This window comes from Bos mutus, chromosome 6, assembly GCF_027580195.1.
Source record: "Bos mutus isolate GX-2022 chromosome 6, NWIPB_WYAK_1.1, whole genome shotgun sequence".
Lineage (NCBI taxonomy): Eukaryota > Metazoa > Chordata > Mammalia > Artiodactyla > Bovidae > Bos > Bos mutus.
In genome coordinates this window covers 116,049,812-116,069,122 of record NC_091622.1, presented here as the reverse complement: position 1 = coordinate 116,069,122, position 19,311 = coordinate 116,049,812, and the positions used below count along the sequence as shown (strand labels likewise).

At 46.8% G+C, this 19,311-nt stretch overlaps 1 protein-coding gene across 5 annotated transcripts in view; it reads left to right on the top strand.

Annotated features, from left to right (window-relative positions):
* Positions 1 to 19,311, top strand: part of PIGG (phosphatidylinositol glycan anchor biosynthesis class G (EMM blood group)) — a 41,676-nt gene continuing 22,365 nt past the window's right edge. For 4 of the 5 annotated variants that reach the window (XM_070372838.1, XM_070372835.1, XM_005889609.3 and 1 more), the window contains exons 1-6: positions 1 to 302; positions 1,183 to 1,388; positions 7,983 to 8,192; positions 9,394 to 9,582; positions 10,754 to 10,895; positions 18,038 to 18,250. In XM_070372838.1, the coding sequence (XP_070228939.1) occupies positions 155 to 302; positions 1,183 to 1,388; positions 7,983 to 8,192; positions 9,394 to 9,582; positions 10,754 to 10,895; positions 18,038 to 18,250 (1,108 nt within the window). In that variant the 5' untranslated portion in view covers positions 1 to 154. Of the gene's footprint in view, positions 303 to 1,182; positions 1,389 to 7,982; positions 8,193 to 9,393; positions 9,583 to 10,753; positions 10,896 to 13,225; positions 13,514 to 18,037; positions 18,251 to 19,311 lie in introns of those variants that run through there. The other variant, XM_070372839.1, reaches the window with a different exon arrangement.

Here is a 19,311-nt window from a genome sequence, read left to right as displayed (position 1 = left end):
CCGGCGCGACGGCGGACGCGGAAAGGACGCAGGGACTTTGTCAGGCGCTCCGCATCTCGCCTGCTCGGCGGCGGTGGAGTCGAGAGCCTCTACTCCTGGGCGAGAAGTGACCCGGTGCCCGGGAATCCGGATCTCGGAGCGGAGGGTGGGCACGATGCGGCTGGGCTCCGGGACCTTCGCTGCCGGCTGCGTCGTGATCGAGGTCCTCGGCGTCGCGCTGTTCCTCCGGGGCTTCTTCCCGGCTCCCGTCTTTTCCGGAGCGGAGCGGCAAGCAGAGTCCCCGGCGCCCGAACCCTCTGCTGGTACGACTGCGCCCCCCTCCCCACAGCGTCTCTGCTCCCCGGGCCCTACTTTGCCCTTACGAGCCTCGCCTCTTCATCTTCTGCCCGGGGCTCCCGGGGTCTCTTCCATTCTGATCCCGACCCCCTAGGATCCCCTTCTTGCCGCTCCAGCCTCCTTTTCTGTATCCTACAACTTTGTGGCCAGCACCAGTACCAGCCGCACTAAGATCTTCGTCCCTGGTCACCGCAAAGTAAGCTCTCTGTACCCGTAAAAAGTAAGACTCTCCCCAGCTGTACTCATCCAGTGAACCGCAACCCCCTTCCCTGAGCAGATGTTTGGGTCACTCCCTGTTCCAGGCATCCTTTTTGCTCAGTAAGACACAGCAGGTAAGATTCCTGCGACCTCTTGTGTTTTCTTCTGTGGCATTCCTCCAAGGGCCCGTTTTTTCCAGTAAAGACCTCCCTGCGTAGAGCCCTCAAATACCCAGCAATAAATATTAGGTAAAAGAACTCGCGTTTTGGCCCAAGTCCACACAATACTAGCTAATAACTATGGAAAGACAGTTTGTAAATGCTCGCCCGTCCGTTCCCTGCAGCACTGTTTGTATCAAGCTCCCTGATATCCCGTTGTAGGACTCGCAAGAAGCAACTCCTCGGTGTCAGTACACCCCACAATGCTAAGGACAATTCTCTCCTCTCTACGGGGGCTCCTGAGCTTACTTGTCACCCACCCTCTGACCCCAGCGTTGTTTCCCAAGAACAGGCCCTTTCCTTTGGGTCAGGATGTGTAGATGTGACAGAGTATGTGCTGGAGAAGTAGGGAGAAACCAGATTATAAAGTTCCTGGATACTAAAAAAGAGTTTAAAATTCAATTTCCTTTTTCATTTTCAAACACTTTAGGAGCCAGTTCCAACTGGACCGAGCTTCCACCACCGCTCTTCAGTAAAGTTGTTATTCTGCTGATAGATGCCTTGAGAGATGATTTTGTGTTTGGATCAAAGGGTGTGAAATTTATGCCCTACACAACTTATCTTGTGGAAAAGGGATCATCTCTCAGTTTTGTGGCTGAAGCAAAGCCACCTACAGTTACTATGCCTCGAATCAAGGTAAGCAGTTTGACTTAATATATTATAGATCATGGTTTGGCTCTTTGAGAGCTTTAGAAGAATGTTCTATTGTCTTTTACTTGGAGTCCCAGTTTTAGCTAAGTGGAAACTACTTTGGTGCTGTCCTCCTGGCTGGGGCAATAGAATGCTGATGAAGCCTTCCAGAGACTGGAACTAAGACTCATGATTTATGCCCTCTGTCAGGTAGCCAGAGCTCATGCTTCATGGGAAGCATAACAGATTTAGAGCCAGATCTTCTCGGCCAGTCTAATCCAAGAGATACCATCTTCTTTGCTAGCCTGCTGTTTTTAATCATCAGTGAGTCAGTCAGATTTCTGAGAGGAGCCTCTAGGGTTATCTACTTCAACCTCTTGATTTTATGGATGAGGAAGCAAACTCAAATAAATTAAATAACTCATCCAGTATCTTAGTATATACAGTGACCAAATCAGCATGCCCTGGCCTCAGCAGATATCTCTGCTTTTACTGTATAAACCACCTTCAGGTGTTCAGCCTAGTGGGTGAGACTTGACATGCAGTGCTTTACTCAAGAACTATAGAGAAAGGAAAGGATAAAGCTTTATTTATTGGCTCACAAACTTTTTTCTGAATCCCTTCATGGGATTCAGTGAAGAACAAGACAGCAACTATCCTAACCTCATGAAGCTTACTTTCTAATTGAGGGGACAGAAAATATGTAAGTATACAAATAAATAGTCAGAACAGTTTCAGTAAGTGGTAAGTGCTACAGAAGAAATTGAGGAAGAGAACATGAGAGTGATGGGCAGTGGCAGAGGCCCCCTCTAGTTAGGTTGCTCAGGAACAGCTTCTCAGTGAGCAGTCATTCTGCTGAAGAGTCCCGTGGAAGCTGAAAGAAAGGCATCCAGGCTCATGACCATCAGGATCACTGATTCTCTGTCTGTCCTGTCAGCAGAAGTGTGGAAGGAACTCATTCCTCTGTCATTTTGATAGGAAAAGTGTCATTAGGAATCTGGGCGGTTTTGTAAGGAAAAGTATCTGAGCATGCCTGCTCTAGGTTCTGTTCAGTCCTGCATATCGACCAGTGTGGTCCTCCTTTCTCCAGGTTGCTTCATTTCACCAAACCAGTGTTTTGTGTTGGGTCCTTGTAGGTTCTTGTTCCTCATTCTTCACCAGTGAGGAAATAGTATACAGGAACTCCATCCTGGAGTTAGGGGTTTACAGCTCTGGAATTGATAGGATCAGGTAAGGCACACATAAAGAGTGTGTCCCCTGCCCTGCTTCCACTAAGGGAAGGGACTTAGTTCATCTGGAGGTGCTGATACAATTGTCATGAAACACAGTTTTAAAATTTCAAGACTGATGTCTCTAGTGAAAAGTGAAAATGAAGTTGCTCAGTCGTGTCCGACTCTTTGTGACCCCATGGACTGTAGCCTACCAGGCTCCTCTGTCCATGGGATTTTCCAGGCAAGAGTACTGGAGTGGGGTGCCATTTCCTTCTCCAGGGGATCTTCCTGACCCAGAGATTGAACCCAGGTCTTCTGCCTTGCAGGCAGACGCTTTACTGTCTGAGCCACCAGGGAAGTTCCTAGTAGCATGTTCAAACTCTATTCTGTGTTAAGATTATACAGTAAGTGAAAGTAAAAGTAGCTCAGTCGTGTCTGACTCTTTTTGACTCCATGGACCATACAGTCCATGGACTTCTCTAGGCCAGAATACTCGAGTGGGTAGCCTTTCCCTTCTTCAGGGGATCTTCCCAACCCAGGAATCAAACCAGGATCTCCTGCATTGCAGGTGGATTCTTTAGGAACTGAGCTATCAGGGAAGCCAAGATTATACAGTAACTTACTTCTATAACAATGTAACTAACTCATGAATGCCTTTCCTTTTGGGGGAATTTGTAGTTGTCATAATGAGCAGTTACCACTGGCTGCAGCATGCCCGTGGTGCAGGCACTGTTTTCTGCCCTCTGACCACAGCCCATGGGCAAGGCTCCGTGACGTCGGCGCCACTCTCTTCGTTTCCTGGATGAGGAAGCAGGATTTAAGTGGTGGAAATCTCACAGCTGACATTAGAAACCGAGCATGAGCCTGTGCTTGTCTGCTTCCAGAATCTCTGCTGGTCACACGTGTTCTCAGTGACACTGCAGAATGAGGTGGCCAGGCCAGATTCTCTTTCAGTCGTCCCTGCAGAGCCCTCCTTAATTCTCAGAAGACAAGAAACTACTGCTCCCAAGACCACAGCAGCCCCGGGAAGGCATCCAAGGGGCTGACAGAAGGGCGCTCACTCAAAGTTCCAAGGCTCTCAGCTGTAACTCGGTTGCTGCCTGCGTGTGTCCTGGGTTGAAGGGGATACCAGCTAGTCCCGCCCTTCTTGAAAATGTCAGTGTGAGCTCAGACTAGTGGGGGGAGGAGGAGGGAAGTGTCTTATGAAAGCCCAGAGGGAGGGATGGACAGATTCGACCCTAAGTGGTAGAAGACATCATAAACAAAAGTCAACTGACGATAAAGGAGGGAAATCATTTACAGTTAACACAGCAAACAAGATGTAAATCCCATAGTATGTCAGGAAGATCTGGTCAGAGGCAACAGTGTGGTGGCAGCTGGACAAAGGATGTAAAGAATCCACAGGAAGAGACTGAAAGGGAGAGAGTCTTACCTCTGCTAGTAATCAGCTCAAAGGCGCCTATACAGTCTGTCTAGCACACTGTAGACACCGAAAGGCTGATGATAACACTCTTCACAAGAAATGAGGCGAACAGATCTCTTTACACTGTTCATGTGACTGAATTAGACTCAGCCTGGACTACTCCCACCCTCGTCCAGTCTGCTATGATCTCAGCCTGTAAAACCCTTGCCAGCACCTCTTCTCACCCAGAACCTGTCTGAACAGATAGGTCGCTCTGCTCCACTCCCAGCAACCCCCAGCGGCTCACACTGTGCCTCCTAACTCAGGCCTCAGGGTGCGTGGTCCTGCCTTTGTTCTCTCTTCAGCCTCATCTAAGCCCGTTTCCCTATCCTGTGTCTTTTATCCAGCAGATCACAGGTTCCCCACGGGTGCCACCCCCTTTCACGGTGGGGTTTTCACAGTTTGCTGTGTTTCACTCTGGAAAGCCCCACTTTGCCTCACCTAGACGACACTATGCCTTCACACCACAGCTCCAATGGCACTTCCAAACTGGAAGCTTTTTAAAAGCAGTGGTCATTAAATCAGTCTTGGATAAATATACTGTACCTCCAAACTCTGGAGTACTGTAGCTGTTTAAGAAAAAAAAAAAAAGGTGAAATACCTGTATGCTTCCTGCAGAAAGATTTAAGTGAAAAAAGCAAGTTGCAGAATTATTTATATAGTTACCATTTTGATAAAATGTATACTTTATATATTTGTGATTATATACATACAGAACAAAAGGATGAAAAGATATTCATCCAAAGTAACTGGTTGCCTTTAGAGAGCAGATTTTTCAGATGAAAAGGTCAAGTTTTAAAAAATAACCTCATTGAGACAGAGTTTTCATACAGTACAGTATAACATAATTTGATGAGCTTTAACAGCTGTATACATCTGTGTGACTCCCACCTCAGCTCTGGGTTCTGATCCCCGTCCCAGGAGTGGTGGCGGTTGTCACTGTTGTTTTGGTGGCTTGCTGAAGCTGGTTCTAGAGTCTGTTTCTCATGAGATCCTGAGATGTACACTCACAGATGTCTGCTCTTGTTTGTTTTTTTAAAGCTAGTCTTCCTGAGGGGCAGCCAGGTGAGCATGGCTGAGTGATGACCCAATGACTGGTCAGAGGTTGTGCTTAAACACACATGTGATGTGGCCTCTGCCCTCGGCAAAGGGACCGGTGTGTGGTTTGGGCCACACACTCATCTTCAGTCAGTTTATGCATCTCCCTAACTTACTATCTGTCTGAGCAAGTCTCAAACAGCTGGAAGGAACAGATAGCTCTCTCAGTTATCCGAACAGTGCTCTCTGTTCTCTCCTGGGTGTACCCTCACCCCATGTATGCACGCAGCCTTCCAGATTCCAGGATTGTGTGGGAGCTCACAGAGGTCTGCAGCAATCATCCCATACCCCAGACTCCATTTCTGCGTTTTCTGTTCTGTGTTTCTACAACCAGCATTGACGCCTCAGAGAGCCATGACGGCCTTCCCTGTTTTCAGTTTGTCCCTGGCATGGGACTTTTCGATGGAGCGCCGAATTGGGTGGGCCCCTCCTGGTACTCATGGCTAAGTGTGCGAGAGGGGAACTTGTTTTTCAGTCACTAAGTCATGCCTGACTCTTTTCAACCCCGTGGACTGGAACACACCAGGCTCATCTGTCCATGACTATTTCCCAGGGTTTGCTCAGATGCATGTCTGTTGAGTCAGTGATGCTATCTAACCATCTCATCCTCTGCTGCCCCCTTCTCCTTTTGCCTTCAATCTTTCCCAGCATCAGTCTTTTCTAATGAGTTGGCTCTTTGCATCAGGTGGCCAAAGTGTTGGAGCTTCAGCATCAGTCCTTCCAGCAAATATTCAGGTTGATTTCCTTTAGACTGGTCTGATCTCCTTGCAGTCCAAGGGACTCTCAGAAGTCTTCTCCAGCACCACAGTTCGAAAGCATTCTTCGGCTCTCAGTCTTCTTTATGGTCCAACTCTCATATCCATACAGGACTACTGGAAAAACCATAGCTCTGACTATATGGGCCTTTGTTGGCAAAGTCACTGTCTGCAGTGATTTTGGAGCCCAAGAAAATAAAATCTACCACTATGTACAGTTTTTCCCCTTCTATTTGCCGTAAAGTGATGGGACCAGATGCCATGATCTTAGTTTTTTTAATGTTGAATTTCAAGCCAGCTTTTTCACTCTCTTTCTCCTTCATCAAGAGGCTCTTTAGTTCCTCTTCACTTTCTGCCATTAGAGTGATATCATCTGCATATTTGAGGTTACTGATATTTTTCCTGGCAGTCTTGATTCCAGCTTGTGATTCATCCAGTCGGGCATTTCACATGAGGTACTCTACATAGAAGTTAAATAAGCAGGTGACAATATATAGCCTTGGCGTACTCCTTTCCCAATTTTGAACCAGTCCAGGTTTCTCAGAAGGCTGGTAAGGTGGTACTCTCATCTCTTTAAGAATTTTCAACAGTTTTTTGTGATCCACACAGTCAAAGTCTTTCGTGTACTCAGTAAAGGAGGAGATGGGGTTTTTTTGTGTTTGCTTTTGTTTTTTGGTTTGTTTGTTTGTTTTCAGAATTCTCTTGCTTTTCTCCATGATCCAGTGATTGTTGGCAATTTGATCTCTGGTTCCTCTGCCTTCTTTAAACCCAGCCTGTACATCTGGAAGTTCTCAGTTCATGTACTGCTGAAGGCTAGCTTGAAGGATTGTGAGTATAACCTTGCTAGCATGTGAAATGAACACAATTGTGCAGTAGTTTGAACATTCTTTGGCATTGCCCTTCTTTGGGATTGGGATGAAAACTGACCCTTTCTAGTCCTATGGCCACTGCTGAGTTTTCCAAATTTGCAGGCATATTGAGTGCAGCACTTTAACAACATCATCTTTTAGGATTTTAAATAGCTCAGCTGGAATTCTGTCACCTCAGCCCATGATAAAACACCACAAGTACTCACAGCTTCTACTGGAATTTGAAAGTTTGTTTTGAACAAGAACGTTTCAGTGTGTATATCCTTACTGAGTTTTTAAAGTCCTGTAGTGGTTGTTTTTGACAGTTATATCCAGATTTATCGTTGCTCTTGGGGGAGAGGATTTGCCAAGTTCCTCACTCTCCAAGTCCAAGATTAATTCATTTTTGTTAATTTGCTGATAGAGAGGTCTTGGCAGAATTGTTACACTGTTCACATTGTCCAGATTCCTATTTATTTTTTATCACACAGGTCCCTGGATGCCAGTGTTGTGGGTTGCAAGCTCACTCCAGATCCCAAAGACCCGTGACCCATTTAGACTCTGCTCAACTGCAGGGGTGGGGTGGGGGAGTGATTGACTTAATTCTGTATCAGAAAGTTGTGAGGACATGTTACACCCACCCACTTTTTCAATAATTATGGTGTGTTGGCGGTGGGTTGGTGGCGGGGGGAATGTGTCCTACCAGCATCCCTGGGCCAGTTTACTGTGAGATAATTCTTGTTTAGAGGCTGCTTTCCTCCCTGGGTGAGTGGGAAGCTATTCTTTCTCAGGGGTGAACAATAGAATTGCTGGATTTTCGGGTCAGGAGTTTGCTTGTTGCATGAAGCAGATCTGAAGCTTAGGTGAGAACCAGTCAGTGGGTTTGGATATACAGAGTTCTTCCCGCCCTTTGCCATCTGCTTCAGTTCTTAAAATCCATCACTGCCTTTTTGACCACAGCTATCATCTGGCTACCCCACAGCCGCCTCCTTTATCCTCTCATTAACTGAAATATGGTCAGTTCTTCACTACTTAGTTTGCTGGTTTTTCTCAGAATCTGTGCCCTGCTTTGTCTTAACACTGACCCAGCCTTCAGTACTGGGGTCACTTTAGCTTTATGCTTGCCTCCTTCAGTCATCAAGTCATTTCTGTCCCTGATCACCACACCACACTTGGACACCATGGGCAGATTCCATGGACTGACTCCTGAGTGCTCCCTCCTACAGGCGTTGCTGACAGGGAGCCTCCCTGGCTTCATCGATGTCGTCAGGAACCTCAATTCTCCTACGTTGATGGAAGACAATGTGATCACACGAGCCAAAGCTGCTGGGAAAAGAATCATCTTTTATGGAGATGAAACATGGGTGAAATTATTTCCAAAGCATTTTGTGGAATATGATGGAACAACCTCTTTTTTTGTATCAGATTATACAGAGGTTAGTTTTTAAGAAAAATATATCCAATGAGACAGCCTGGTACCCTGTTCTTAGCAAGGGGCAACATTGCGTTGTATGTGGCTTTTATTAATACAATAAGAATAGTATGGAGAGATTGAAAAACTTGTTCCTTCCCATTATCAGCTCCAAGCCAGAAATATAAACCCTGACACAGGTGTGAGCTTAGTTCTCTGACCCTAAAGCCCAGATGGATACCTGTCAATGGGTACCAACAGTCAGGAAGGGCTTCCCAGGAGGAGTCCCTCAGCCTGAGTTTGACAGCATCTGTGCATGGCAGAGCCCGAGGTCTCCATGGTCTGCCAGGGATCATGCCTCACAGCTGTTTTATGGGGTTGGCAGCATGAGTGTGCTGGGTGAGCCTGGTCCCAAGAGGCATCGACCCCGGGCTGGGTGTGCAGCCTCCAAAGAGGAAAAGGGCATAATTAGACCCACAGTGAGAAAGCTGGCCCTTGGGGCAGAGGCACCACAAGTCTGAGCTGGCGTTGGATGGGTCCATTTGCTTGGCCTTATGGAGTGTCTGCTTCACTGAAAGTGACCTGTATAGACACAGCAGTTACTGCCCTTCCTGCGTATGACCACTCAAAAGTACTTCTCTTCATGGTAGATTCTTCAGTGGAAGGGAGAAAGGCCATCTGAGGAGTCAGGGCTCTCCAGGCTAATGGGTCTGTCGGGGGCTGTTTGAGTGGGAACCACTGAGTGTGTGTCTCTTTCCTCCCTGAATAGCATTCTTACAGGACACACGTGCCCTCAGCTTCACTCCGCTGGTTTCTTGAACCCTGGGCATTGTTCTGTCTTACCCAACTGCCCTTAGCCTTTAGTTGCCTCGTAATGACCTGGTACCTGTTGAACTTGGTCATCTGGTCAGCTTTAGTTTATGCTCCAGTAGTGATCTTACAGAATTGTTCTGTCAGAACAACCCTTGTGCATTTAAATTATAATATGTTGTGTTCATAACTTAGAGACATAGAAATATTAATGAAAGCTTGATCTAATGCAAACATTTTTTAAGACAGTTTTTATTTTGGAGGTTTGTTTTGTTTTGTGGTCTTTGCAAACTCCCACGATTCTGAGTACCTAAAAAAAACCACTAGATTTGAAAATAACCATGTCACTTTTCATTGAAGAGTAAACACAAAGGAAATTAGGGAAGCTATTGATATGTGCTTTTTTCCCTTTAAAGGTGGATAATAATGTTACAAGGCATTTGGATAAAGTACTAAAAAGGCAGGATTGGGATATGTTAATCCTGCACTACCTCGGGCTGGACCACATCGGCCACATTTCTGGGCCCAGCAGCCCCCTGGTTGGGCACAAGCTCAGTGAGATGGACAGCATCCTGATGAAGATCCACACCGCACTGCTGGCAGAGGTGAGCCTGTCAAGGTGCCAGTGTTTCCTGGGGGAAGTGGAGCTTCCGAAGTGAACTCAGGCGACCTTGCGTGAGCTTCATGCCCACCAGCACTCAGGCAACCTTCACCTACAGTAGCACCTGCCATGTGCTGGGCGCTGTACCCAGCAGCCCTGCCGAAGAGTGGCTCTTAGTATCTCCACCTGTTCATCCAGATAATTTCTCCTGAATGCCTTGTGTCACTGTGCCTGTACAGACACTTGAGGAGCTTAGCCTCTAGCCAGGAGGGAACACAGGGAGCGTAATCAGTGAGTCAGAGGTGTCCCAGACAGAAGTTGATACTGTAGCAGAACATAGGGCGGGAGGAGTGTACATGTGAGAGAAAGGCCAAAAGTTTAAACTGCATGATCAGAGCAGTCTTTGAGGACATGTGAGTGGTGAGCAGAGGCTTGAAGCAGGTGGGAGTGCCAGTAAGCCATGTATGAAGGTATGTTCCAGGCAGAGAAGCAGCACGGGCAATTTGGAGCCTGTCAGGTCCGTCCCAGGGGCAGCAGGAGCCACCGGCCAGAGCCCTAGGGGCAGAGGGCAGCTGTGTGTGACAGATAAGAAGACTGCCCTGTGCTCTGTGACCTCCATTTAATCCCGTTTGTCTTACTTAAGACAGTACTGTTGTTAGTTTTGGGGGTTTTTTTGGCCGTGTGTGGCATCTTAGTTACCTGACCACGGATCATACCCAAGCCCCCTGCAGTGGAAGGGCAGAGTCCTAACCACTGGACTGCCAGAAAGTGAAAGTGAAGGTCGCCTAGTCGTGTCCGACTCTTTGTGACCCCATGGACTATTCAGTCCACAGAATTCTCCAGGCCAGAATACTGGAGTGGGCAGCCTTTCCCTTCTCCAGGGGATCTTCCCAACCCAGGGATCGAACCCAGGTCTCCACATTGCAGGCAGATTCTTTACCAGCTGAGCCCCCAGGGAAGCCCCTGGACTGCCAGTGGAGTCCCTGTTTATGACATTACTTGACCTTGACCCTTTAATCTGTAAGTTCATAGATTAGAAAAAATAATAACAGTAACTCATTTAGAAAGAGCTACTATTTACAAAGCAAAGCTGAAATCTGAAGTAGTTTTCTTAACAAGATCATGTGTTCTCCCCAGTCTGGGTACAGTTGAAATGCCTTCCCTTTGCCTCACAGGAGAGAGATCCTCTGTTGCCCAGTCTGCTGGTTCTCTGTGGTGATCATGGCATGTCTGAAGCTGGAGGCCATGGAGCCTCTTCCATGGAGGAAGTAAACACTGCTCTGGTCTTGGTTAGCTCTGCATTCGAAAGGAAGCCTGGTGAGATTTGGGTGTTTAACAGTTTAAACCTGTACTTTATTTCTTTGTTTTCTATACTTTGATTTTAATTTTAAAAATCATTTTTAGAACCTGTGTAAGTTTGAAAAACCCTGAATAATGAGAATGAAAATTAATGGGGCAGGACCAGTCAGGATTTGGAGTTTATGTTTCCTGCCCTGATTCCTAAAATACAGATGTTCCTTTTGTGAATTGTGTGGTATGAATGTCACTGCCTGGAAATCTAAATAATAAAAAGTGCCAGAGGCTTAGGGACATCTGAACTGCATGTATGAATTGAGAGAAACATAAAAAATTAAACTTAAGAAAAAGAATCTATTATTTGAGACTATCTTGAATAGATAGCAATGTCAGCTAGAGTCGTAGGGCCAGTCAGAGTAGAACTGTCTGAGAGCCCATTGTCAGCATTGCGACACACCTCAGCTCTCCAACCCAGGCACACCGGCCCCTCACTCAGCACAGGCCTGCACAAGACCCCTGCCGCCTCCCTTTAGGACATGCAGGCCATCAGCTCACGGCTGTTTCCACGCTGGACACTGGTACTTTTCAGCACCATTGGCCCTGCTGACCCCTGGTCCTGGAACTTCCCACCTGTTTGGGTCCCCTCCACCTCTCACTCTGCTGTCCAGTCCTCCTGGCTGGCTCAGCAACCTTGCCCTAGCCTTTTTTCTGGACTGCCTCTGTTTGATTCTGCGTTTACCCCTGAGATGATCGCATGCTCTTCCATGGTTTTAAGTGCCATGAATGGGCTCACACCTGTTGGATTTATCCTCCAGCTGTGCCTCTTTCTCGCCCTCCAAACTGTCAGCCCCACTTCCTACTGACGCCCTCTTGGATCTCCCACAGGGAGAGCAGATGAGACCCCCGCACCTGCACTCGGCCCTCCCTGTGTCCCCATCAGCGGATGGTGCCATTCACACAGTTCTTCAGGTTGGAAACCTGGATGTCTGCCTTGGTCTGCCCTCTCCCTGCTCCTCACCTGTGCCAGTCTGTCCCAGGCTCCCAGACATACCACCTTTTAGAAGCTGAACCTCGGATAAAGTAAAAACCCCACATGAGGCTTCTTGCCTCCCTCACAGCCTTGTCTGGAGGCACATCCCCATTCCTCATCGTATCCTGGCCTCTCCCACACGTCCTCCAGGTGTTAAGCTCTTCCTCACATGCCCTGACCCGTCCTCCTCAGCCCCTCAGCCTGCTCATACGCTCGTCCTTGGTCACCTGCCCTGAGGTCGTCTCTCACAGCACTCGTCCACTCCACCATCATCCTTATCATGGTTTATAATCACAGAATGAACTGTGTGACTCGTGAACATCCGCCTTCTCGCTGTGAGCTAGAGTGGGGCAGGGCCAGGTCTGTTTTATGCATCACTGTGTGCCTTGGGCCTCAGCATTGCCTGGTGTTTAATGGGTGCTGAAAATATTGAATGAATGAATCTTCCACTTGAGCCGGGACCGGCTGGGGAAGAAGCTCCACCCGTTTCCTTTTGTCTGTTTACAGCACTACCTCCTGTTAGACGTCTGACTCCAAAGGCATCAGGTATTGGCGCCCCTGAGCCTTTACTGGGTGCCCAGCTGGAGCCTGCCTTCCAGTGAGTGTGCACAGCACCCACGGGAGCACTGGCCTCCGACACAGGCACACCCAGAGCAGGGTCCCGTGGGGCTTGTCTACCTCAGTGAGAGCCCCGGGCCAGATGCACCCTCTGCATCCGTCTGTCCACCCATCCTGCAGACGACACTGAGCACCCGCAGTCAGCTGGGCGCTGTGCTGGCACTGTAGACAGGGAGCTTATAGTCTGAGGAAGAGCAGGGACAGGGAGGCTGGCCTGTTGTCATTAATATTATAGGAATCTTAGGGTTATTTTTAACTTAACTGCTGATGTTTCATGGCTCAGATGGGCATTTAAGGATATCCTCCCTGGGAGGTCTGACACGTCTTTAGGAAGGGCCAGGGTGGCTGTGCCTAGGGACTGCCTGCGTGGGCTGCTCACATGGCTGACCTCAGTGCCCACAGTAAGCTCTTCCTTGTTTTGTTGACTTGTTTGTTTGCTTTGAGAGTAGTTATAGTCTGTGTTCTTATCAAGCTTATTTTTTGAGCCAGGACTCCACACCTGCCGATTAGTTCATTCAGAGTTGGTTAGCCATCGTTAGTGTCAATTTTGGGATATAGCGTCACCTCTTTACTGGTCACCTCCACTTCCTCCAACCCACTATCATCCCCATCCTCAGCCACCACCAAACACTAATCTTCCTGTCTCTACAGATTTGCCTTTTCTGGACATTCCATACAAATAGAGCCCTGTAATAAATGGTCTTATGTGACTGTGGTGCTGCAGAAGACTCTTGAGAGTCCCTTGGACTGCAAGAAGATCAAACCAGTCAATCTTAAAGGAAATCAACCCTGAATATTCATTGGAAGGACTGATGCTGAAGCTCCAATACTTTGGTCACCTGATGGGAAGAGCCAGCTCACTGGAAAAGACCCCGATGCTGGGAAGGATTGAGGGCAGGAGAAAGGTGCAACAGAGGATGAGATGGTTTGATGGCATCACCAATTCAATGGACATGAACTTGGGCAAACTCCGGGAAATGGTGAGGGACAGGTAAGCCTGGTGTGCTGCAGTCCATGGGGTCACAAAGAATCGGACACTACTTGGCAACTGAACAAAACAACAACAATAAATGGTCTTGTGTGACCAACTTCTTTTACTGGGGTAATGTTTTCCAGGTTCATTCATCCTGTAGCAGGTGTCAGGACTTCATTCCTTTCTTTTGCTGAATAGTATTCCATTGTATATATGTTCTACATTTGTTTATCCACCCATCAACTGATAGATGTTTGGGTTGTTTCCACTTTTTGGAAACATGGCATGCCATTTCTATATGTTGTAGGCTGACAATGTATATATATGGTTTGATACATACATACATACAGTTTTATATAATTGTTTTGGAATTTAAGAGAAAAATACATTTTATGCTATCTTTTATGCAGTCCATGGGGTCGCTAAGAGTCAGACATGACTGACCGACTTTACTTTCACTTTTCACTTTCATGCATTGGAGAAGAAAATGGCAACCCACTCCAGTGTTCTTGCCTGGAGAATCCTAGGGACGGGGGAGCCTGGTGGGCTGCCATGTACGGGGTCGCACAGAGTCGGACACGACTGAAGCGACTTAGCAGCAGCATAACTATATAGTTACCTTTACTGATACTCTTTACCTTTTTTTTTTAAGTGGATCCAGGTTACCATCTGGAGTCAATAGCTTTCAGTGTGAAGAACTTCCTTTAGTATTTCTTGTAAGGCAGGTTTATTGTTGTTCAGTGGCTAAGTCGTGTCCCACTCTTTGTGACCCCATAGACTGCAGTACGGAGAAGGAAATGGCAACCCACTCCAGTATTCTTGCCTTGAGAATCCCAGGGACAGAGGAGCCTGGTGGGCTGCCGTCTACAGGGTCGCACAGAGTCGGACACGACTGAAGCGACTTTACAGTAGCGGCAGACTGCAGCACACCAGGCTTCCCTGTTGTTCAGTATCTCCCCAAGTTTGCTCAAACTCATGTCCATTGATTTGGTGATGCCATGCAACTTTCTAATCCTCTGCTACCCTCTTCTCCTTTTGCCTTCAATCTTTCCAAACATCAGGGTCTTTTCTAATGAGTTGGCTCTTTGCATCAGGTAGCCAAAGTGTTGGAGCTTCAGCATCAGTCCTTCCAATGAATGTTCAAGGTTGATTTCTTTTAGGATTGACTGATTTGATCTCCTTACGGTCCAAGGAACTCTCAAGAGTCATCTCCAGCACCACAGTTCAAAAGCATCAATTCTTTGGCACTCAGCCTTTATGGTCCACCTCTCACATACGTATATGACTACTGGAAAAACTGTAGCTTTGACTGTGTGGGTCTTTGTAGGCAAAGTGATGTCTTTGCTTTTTAATACACTGTCTAGGTTTGTCATAGCTTCCTTCCAAGGAGTAAGCACCTTTTTAATTTCGTGGCTGCAGTCACCATCCACAGTGATTTTAGAGCCCAAGAAAATAAAATCCACTTTTTCCTCATCTATTTACCATGAACTGATGGGACCATAGGCCATGATCTTAGTTTTTTGAGTCCTGAGTTTGTTAATAATGAGTTGTCTGTTTTGCTTTTTTCATCTCAGGATGTCTTCATTTCCCCTTGCTTTCTGAAAGGCAGTTTTGCTGGGTATAGCATTCTGGTTCTTTCAGCTCTTTGCACATGCTGTCCTCCTGCCTTCTGGCCTCTGTGGTTCTGATGAGAAATCAACCATTAATCTAATTAGTTTCACTTCACTCCTTGTAGTTTGTATTTGTCCAACTTGGAGTTCATTGAGCTTCTTGGATGTGTAAATTAATGTTTCTTGTCAAATTTGGGAGATTTTCTGTTTCTCAGATTGTATAATTGTTTATTGTATAATTATTTAATTTTTATCAGTCTGTCTTTGCTGATTCTTCTGCCAGTTGAAAATCTGCTATTGAGCCTTCATAGTAAATTTTTCATTTCAGTTATACTTCTCACCTTCAAAGTTTCCATCTAATTCCTAACCGTTTATTGATAACCTCTGAAGGATGGGACCCTGCCATCATACCTGCCTTTACTACCTCCCTAGGCAAGGAGATCTGCCTGTTCCCTGTAGTTCTTTGACCACATTTGCAGTGACTGCTTGGAAGACTTTGTCTGTTAACTCTGACATATGGACCCTTCCCAAGATGCTTGTACAGCCTGCTTTTTTTTTCTCTCTCTTTCAGCTATACTTTCCTGTTTCTTTGCATAATTGCATGTAGTTTTTGATGAAAACCAAACATTAAATGCTATATTGCAGTAACTCTAGCCCTCCTCACAGGGCCTGTTGTCATTGTTTTATTTTTGTTGTTCAGTTGCTCAGTCGTGTCTGAGTCTTTGTGACCCCATGGACTGCAGCACGCCAGGCTTCCCTGTCCTTCACCATCTTCTGGAGCTTGCTCAAACTCATGTCCATTGAGTCAATGATGCCATCCCACCATCTCATCCTCTGTCGTCCCCTTCACCTCCTGCCTTCAAACTCTCAACTTCAGGGTCTTTTCTAATGAGTCAGCTCTTTGCATTAGGTGGCCAAAGTATTGGAGCTTTAGCTTTAGTATCAGCCTGTCCAATGAACATACAGGGCTGATCTCCTTTAGGATTGACTGGTTTGATCTCCTTGCAGTCCAAGGGGCTCTCAAGAGTCTTCTCCAACACCACAGTTCAAAGCATCAATTCTTCTGCACTCAGCTTTCTTTGTAGTCCAACTCTCATATCCATACATGACTACTGGAAAAACCATAGCTTTGACTAGGCGGACCTTTGTCAGCATAGTAATGTCTCTGTTTTTTAATATGCTGTCTAGGTTTGTCATAGCTTTTCTTCCAAGGAGCAAGCGTCTTTTAATTTCGTGGCTGCAATTACCATCTGCAGTGATTTTGAAGCCCCAAAAAATAAAGTCTCTCACTGTTTCCATTGTTTCCCCATCTATTTGCCACGAAGTGATGGGACCAGATGCCATGATCTTAGTTTTTTGAATGTTGAGTTTTAAACCAGCTTTTTCATGCTTCTCTTTCACACTCATCAAGAGGTTGTTAGGGCTTGCCTGGTAGCTCAGGGGTTAAAGTATCTGCCTGCAAGGCAGGTTCAATTGACACAGGTTCGATCCCTGGGTCAGGAAGATCCCTTGGGGAAGGAAATGGCAACCCACTCCAGCATTCTCACCTGGAGAATCCCATGGATGGAGAATGCTGGTAGGCTACAGTCCACAGGGTCGCAAAGAGTCGGACACGACTGAGCGACTTCACTTTCACTTTTGCTTTCTGCCATAAGGGTAGTGTCATCTGCATATCTGAGATTATTGACATTTCTCCCGACAATCTCGATTCCAGCTTGTACTTAATCAGCCCAGCATATAAGTTAAATAAGCAAGGTGACAATATATAGCCTTGATGTACTCCTTTCCCAATTTGGAACCAGTCTGCTGTTCCATGTCTGGTCCTAACTGTTGTTTCTTGACTTGCATACAGGTTTCTCAGGAGGCAGGTAAGGTGGTCTGGTATTCTCATCTCTAAGAATTTTCCACAGTTTGTTGTGATCCACGCAGTCAAGGACTTTGGCATAATCAATGAAGCAGCTGTTTTTTTCTGGAATTCTCTTGCTTTTTCTATGATCCAGCAGATGTTGGCAATTTGATCTCTGGTTCCTCTACCTTTTCTAAATCCAGCTTGAACATCTGGAAGTTCTTGGTTCATGTACTGTTGAAGCCTAGCTTGGTTGATTTATTGAGTACTTTGACTAGACCGCTCCAGTGAAACCTTGACCCCCACACATGCAATCTCTGCCATCATCCCTGTGAGGGCACTGCAGCCTGGGAGTTGGCGGAGCCAGCAGAGCTCTATGATGGTCACTTTCCATGGTGACCCTGAAATGTTGCCTCTCTTGCTGTCAGACCCACCCAGCTGTTGGCTCCACTTACTGCAGGCTGACTGCACCCTCGTTTTTGACAGTTGATAATCAGTGTTCTCTGTGGTCCGATCTCATCACATTTGGGCAACTTTGCAAGAGTCTTTCTCAAGGCCAGTCTTTAAGGTTGTTCTGATACCAGGGGAGCCCTTCTTGGCTAATACACTTGCAGCTGGCCTGTGGTTCAGCTTGTTGCTCTCAGGAAGCTGCCAGCTTCCTCTTAGTTACTTATCTCCAAAACCTCCATAGTTTTCAAGAGCACCCTTAGGCTTGAATTGCTCACATTCTTCTTAAAATAATTTCAGTTGTTGTTGACATGTCTCTAGGTCTCCTCTGACTTACAAGTCTCCATCCCCATCCTGTTTTATCGTGATTATTTGTTGAAGAATTTGGTTAGTTGTCCTGTGGAGTCTCTTTCTGCATTGTCTGTTAACATGTCCTCTGTTCACCTGGTAAATCCCACCTGACCTGGAGGCATGAGTAGATTCAGATCCTGTGGTTTTGATTGTTTTAGGCCAGGTTGTGGTTAGTAGGAAGCACACAGGGTGATTTGATTAACATTACTTGTAGAAGGTCAGATTTAAGAATGACTACCATCACACATGTCCTAGAGCCTGTCACCTAAACCGTTTTCTTTTTTCTAGGTGATGTCAGACATCCAACACGCGTTCAACAGACTGACTTGGCTGCAACACTCTCAATAGGCCTGGGTCTGCCGATTCCGAAGAGCAACACTGGCAGTCTTATGTTCCCAGTTGTAGAAGGAAGACCGATGCGGGAACAGCTGAGGTTCTTACATTTAAATACAGTACAGCTTAGCAAGTTGTTGCAGGAGAATGTTCCATCATACAACAAAGGTAAGCCAGTTAGCAGCTGCCAGTATGTGCGTCCTGCTGTATGCTTGCGTGGTGCTGGGTGTTGTCCTGCTGCTCCCGTGATGGGCACTGCAGTGGTCCTTGTGTGTTACTTCTTATTAGTCAGTTCTTCGCATCAGGTGGCCAAAGTATTGGAGCTTCAGCTTCAGCATCATTCCTTCCAGTGAATATTCAGGACTGATTTCCTTTAGGATGGACTGGTTGGGTCTCCTTGCAGTCCAAGGGACTCTCAAGAGTCTTCTCCAACACCACAGTTCACAAGCATCAGTTCTTGGTGCTCAGCTTTCTTTATGGTCCAACTCTGTCATCCATACATGACCACTGGAAAAACAGTAGCTTTGACTAGACAGACCTTTGTTGGCAAAGTTATGTTTCTGCTTTTTAATATGCTGTCTAGGTTGGTCATAGATTTTCTTCCAAGGAGCAAGGGGCAAAAATCGCATTTAGAATCAAACCCCATATCTGCCAGAGGCGCTTGGAGGGCTCAGACAAAACCTTGGGTGCACCAGGATCGAGAGACCCCACAGAGACTGAGCCAGACCTTCTTTTGAGTGCGTCTCCTGTGGAGGCATGGATCAGCAGTGGCCTGCCGCAGGGGCAGGGGCTCTGACCACAGCAGATGTGGGTCATGGAGCATGTGGCATAAGCCCTGTTGGAGGAGGTCGCCATTGGCCCCACTATAGAGCTGCCTAGCAGACGACCCACAGCTGCAGAACAATTATACCAAAGAAATGCTCGCACTGTTAAGAAAGTTCTAGGACCTACGACAGGTTTCCCAACCTGGGGATCTAGCAAAGGGACTGAGAACGCCCAGGGAATTTGACTTTGGGGGCCAGTACAATTTGATTACAGAACTTGCACAGGACTGGGGAAACAGACTCTTGGCACAAACAAAACCTTGTGTGTACCAGGAGCAAGGACGAAGGAACAATGGCCCCACAAGAGACTGAGCCAGCCCTATCTGTGAGTGTGCAGGAGTCTCCGGGAGAGGCCTGGTCTGCTGCAGGGTCAGGGCACTGAATACAACAGTGGTACACAAATCC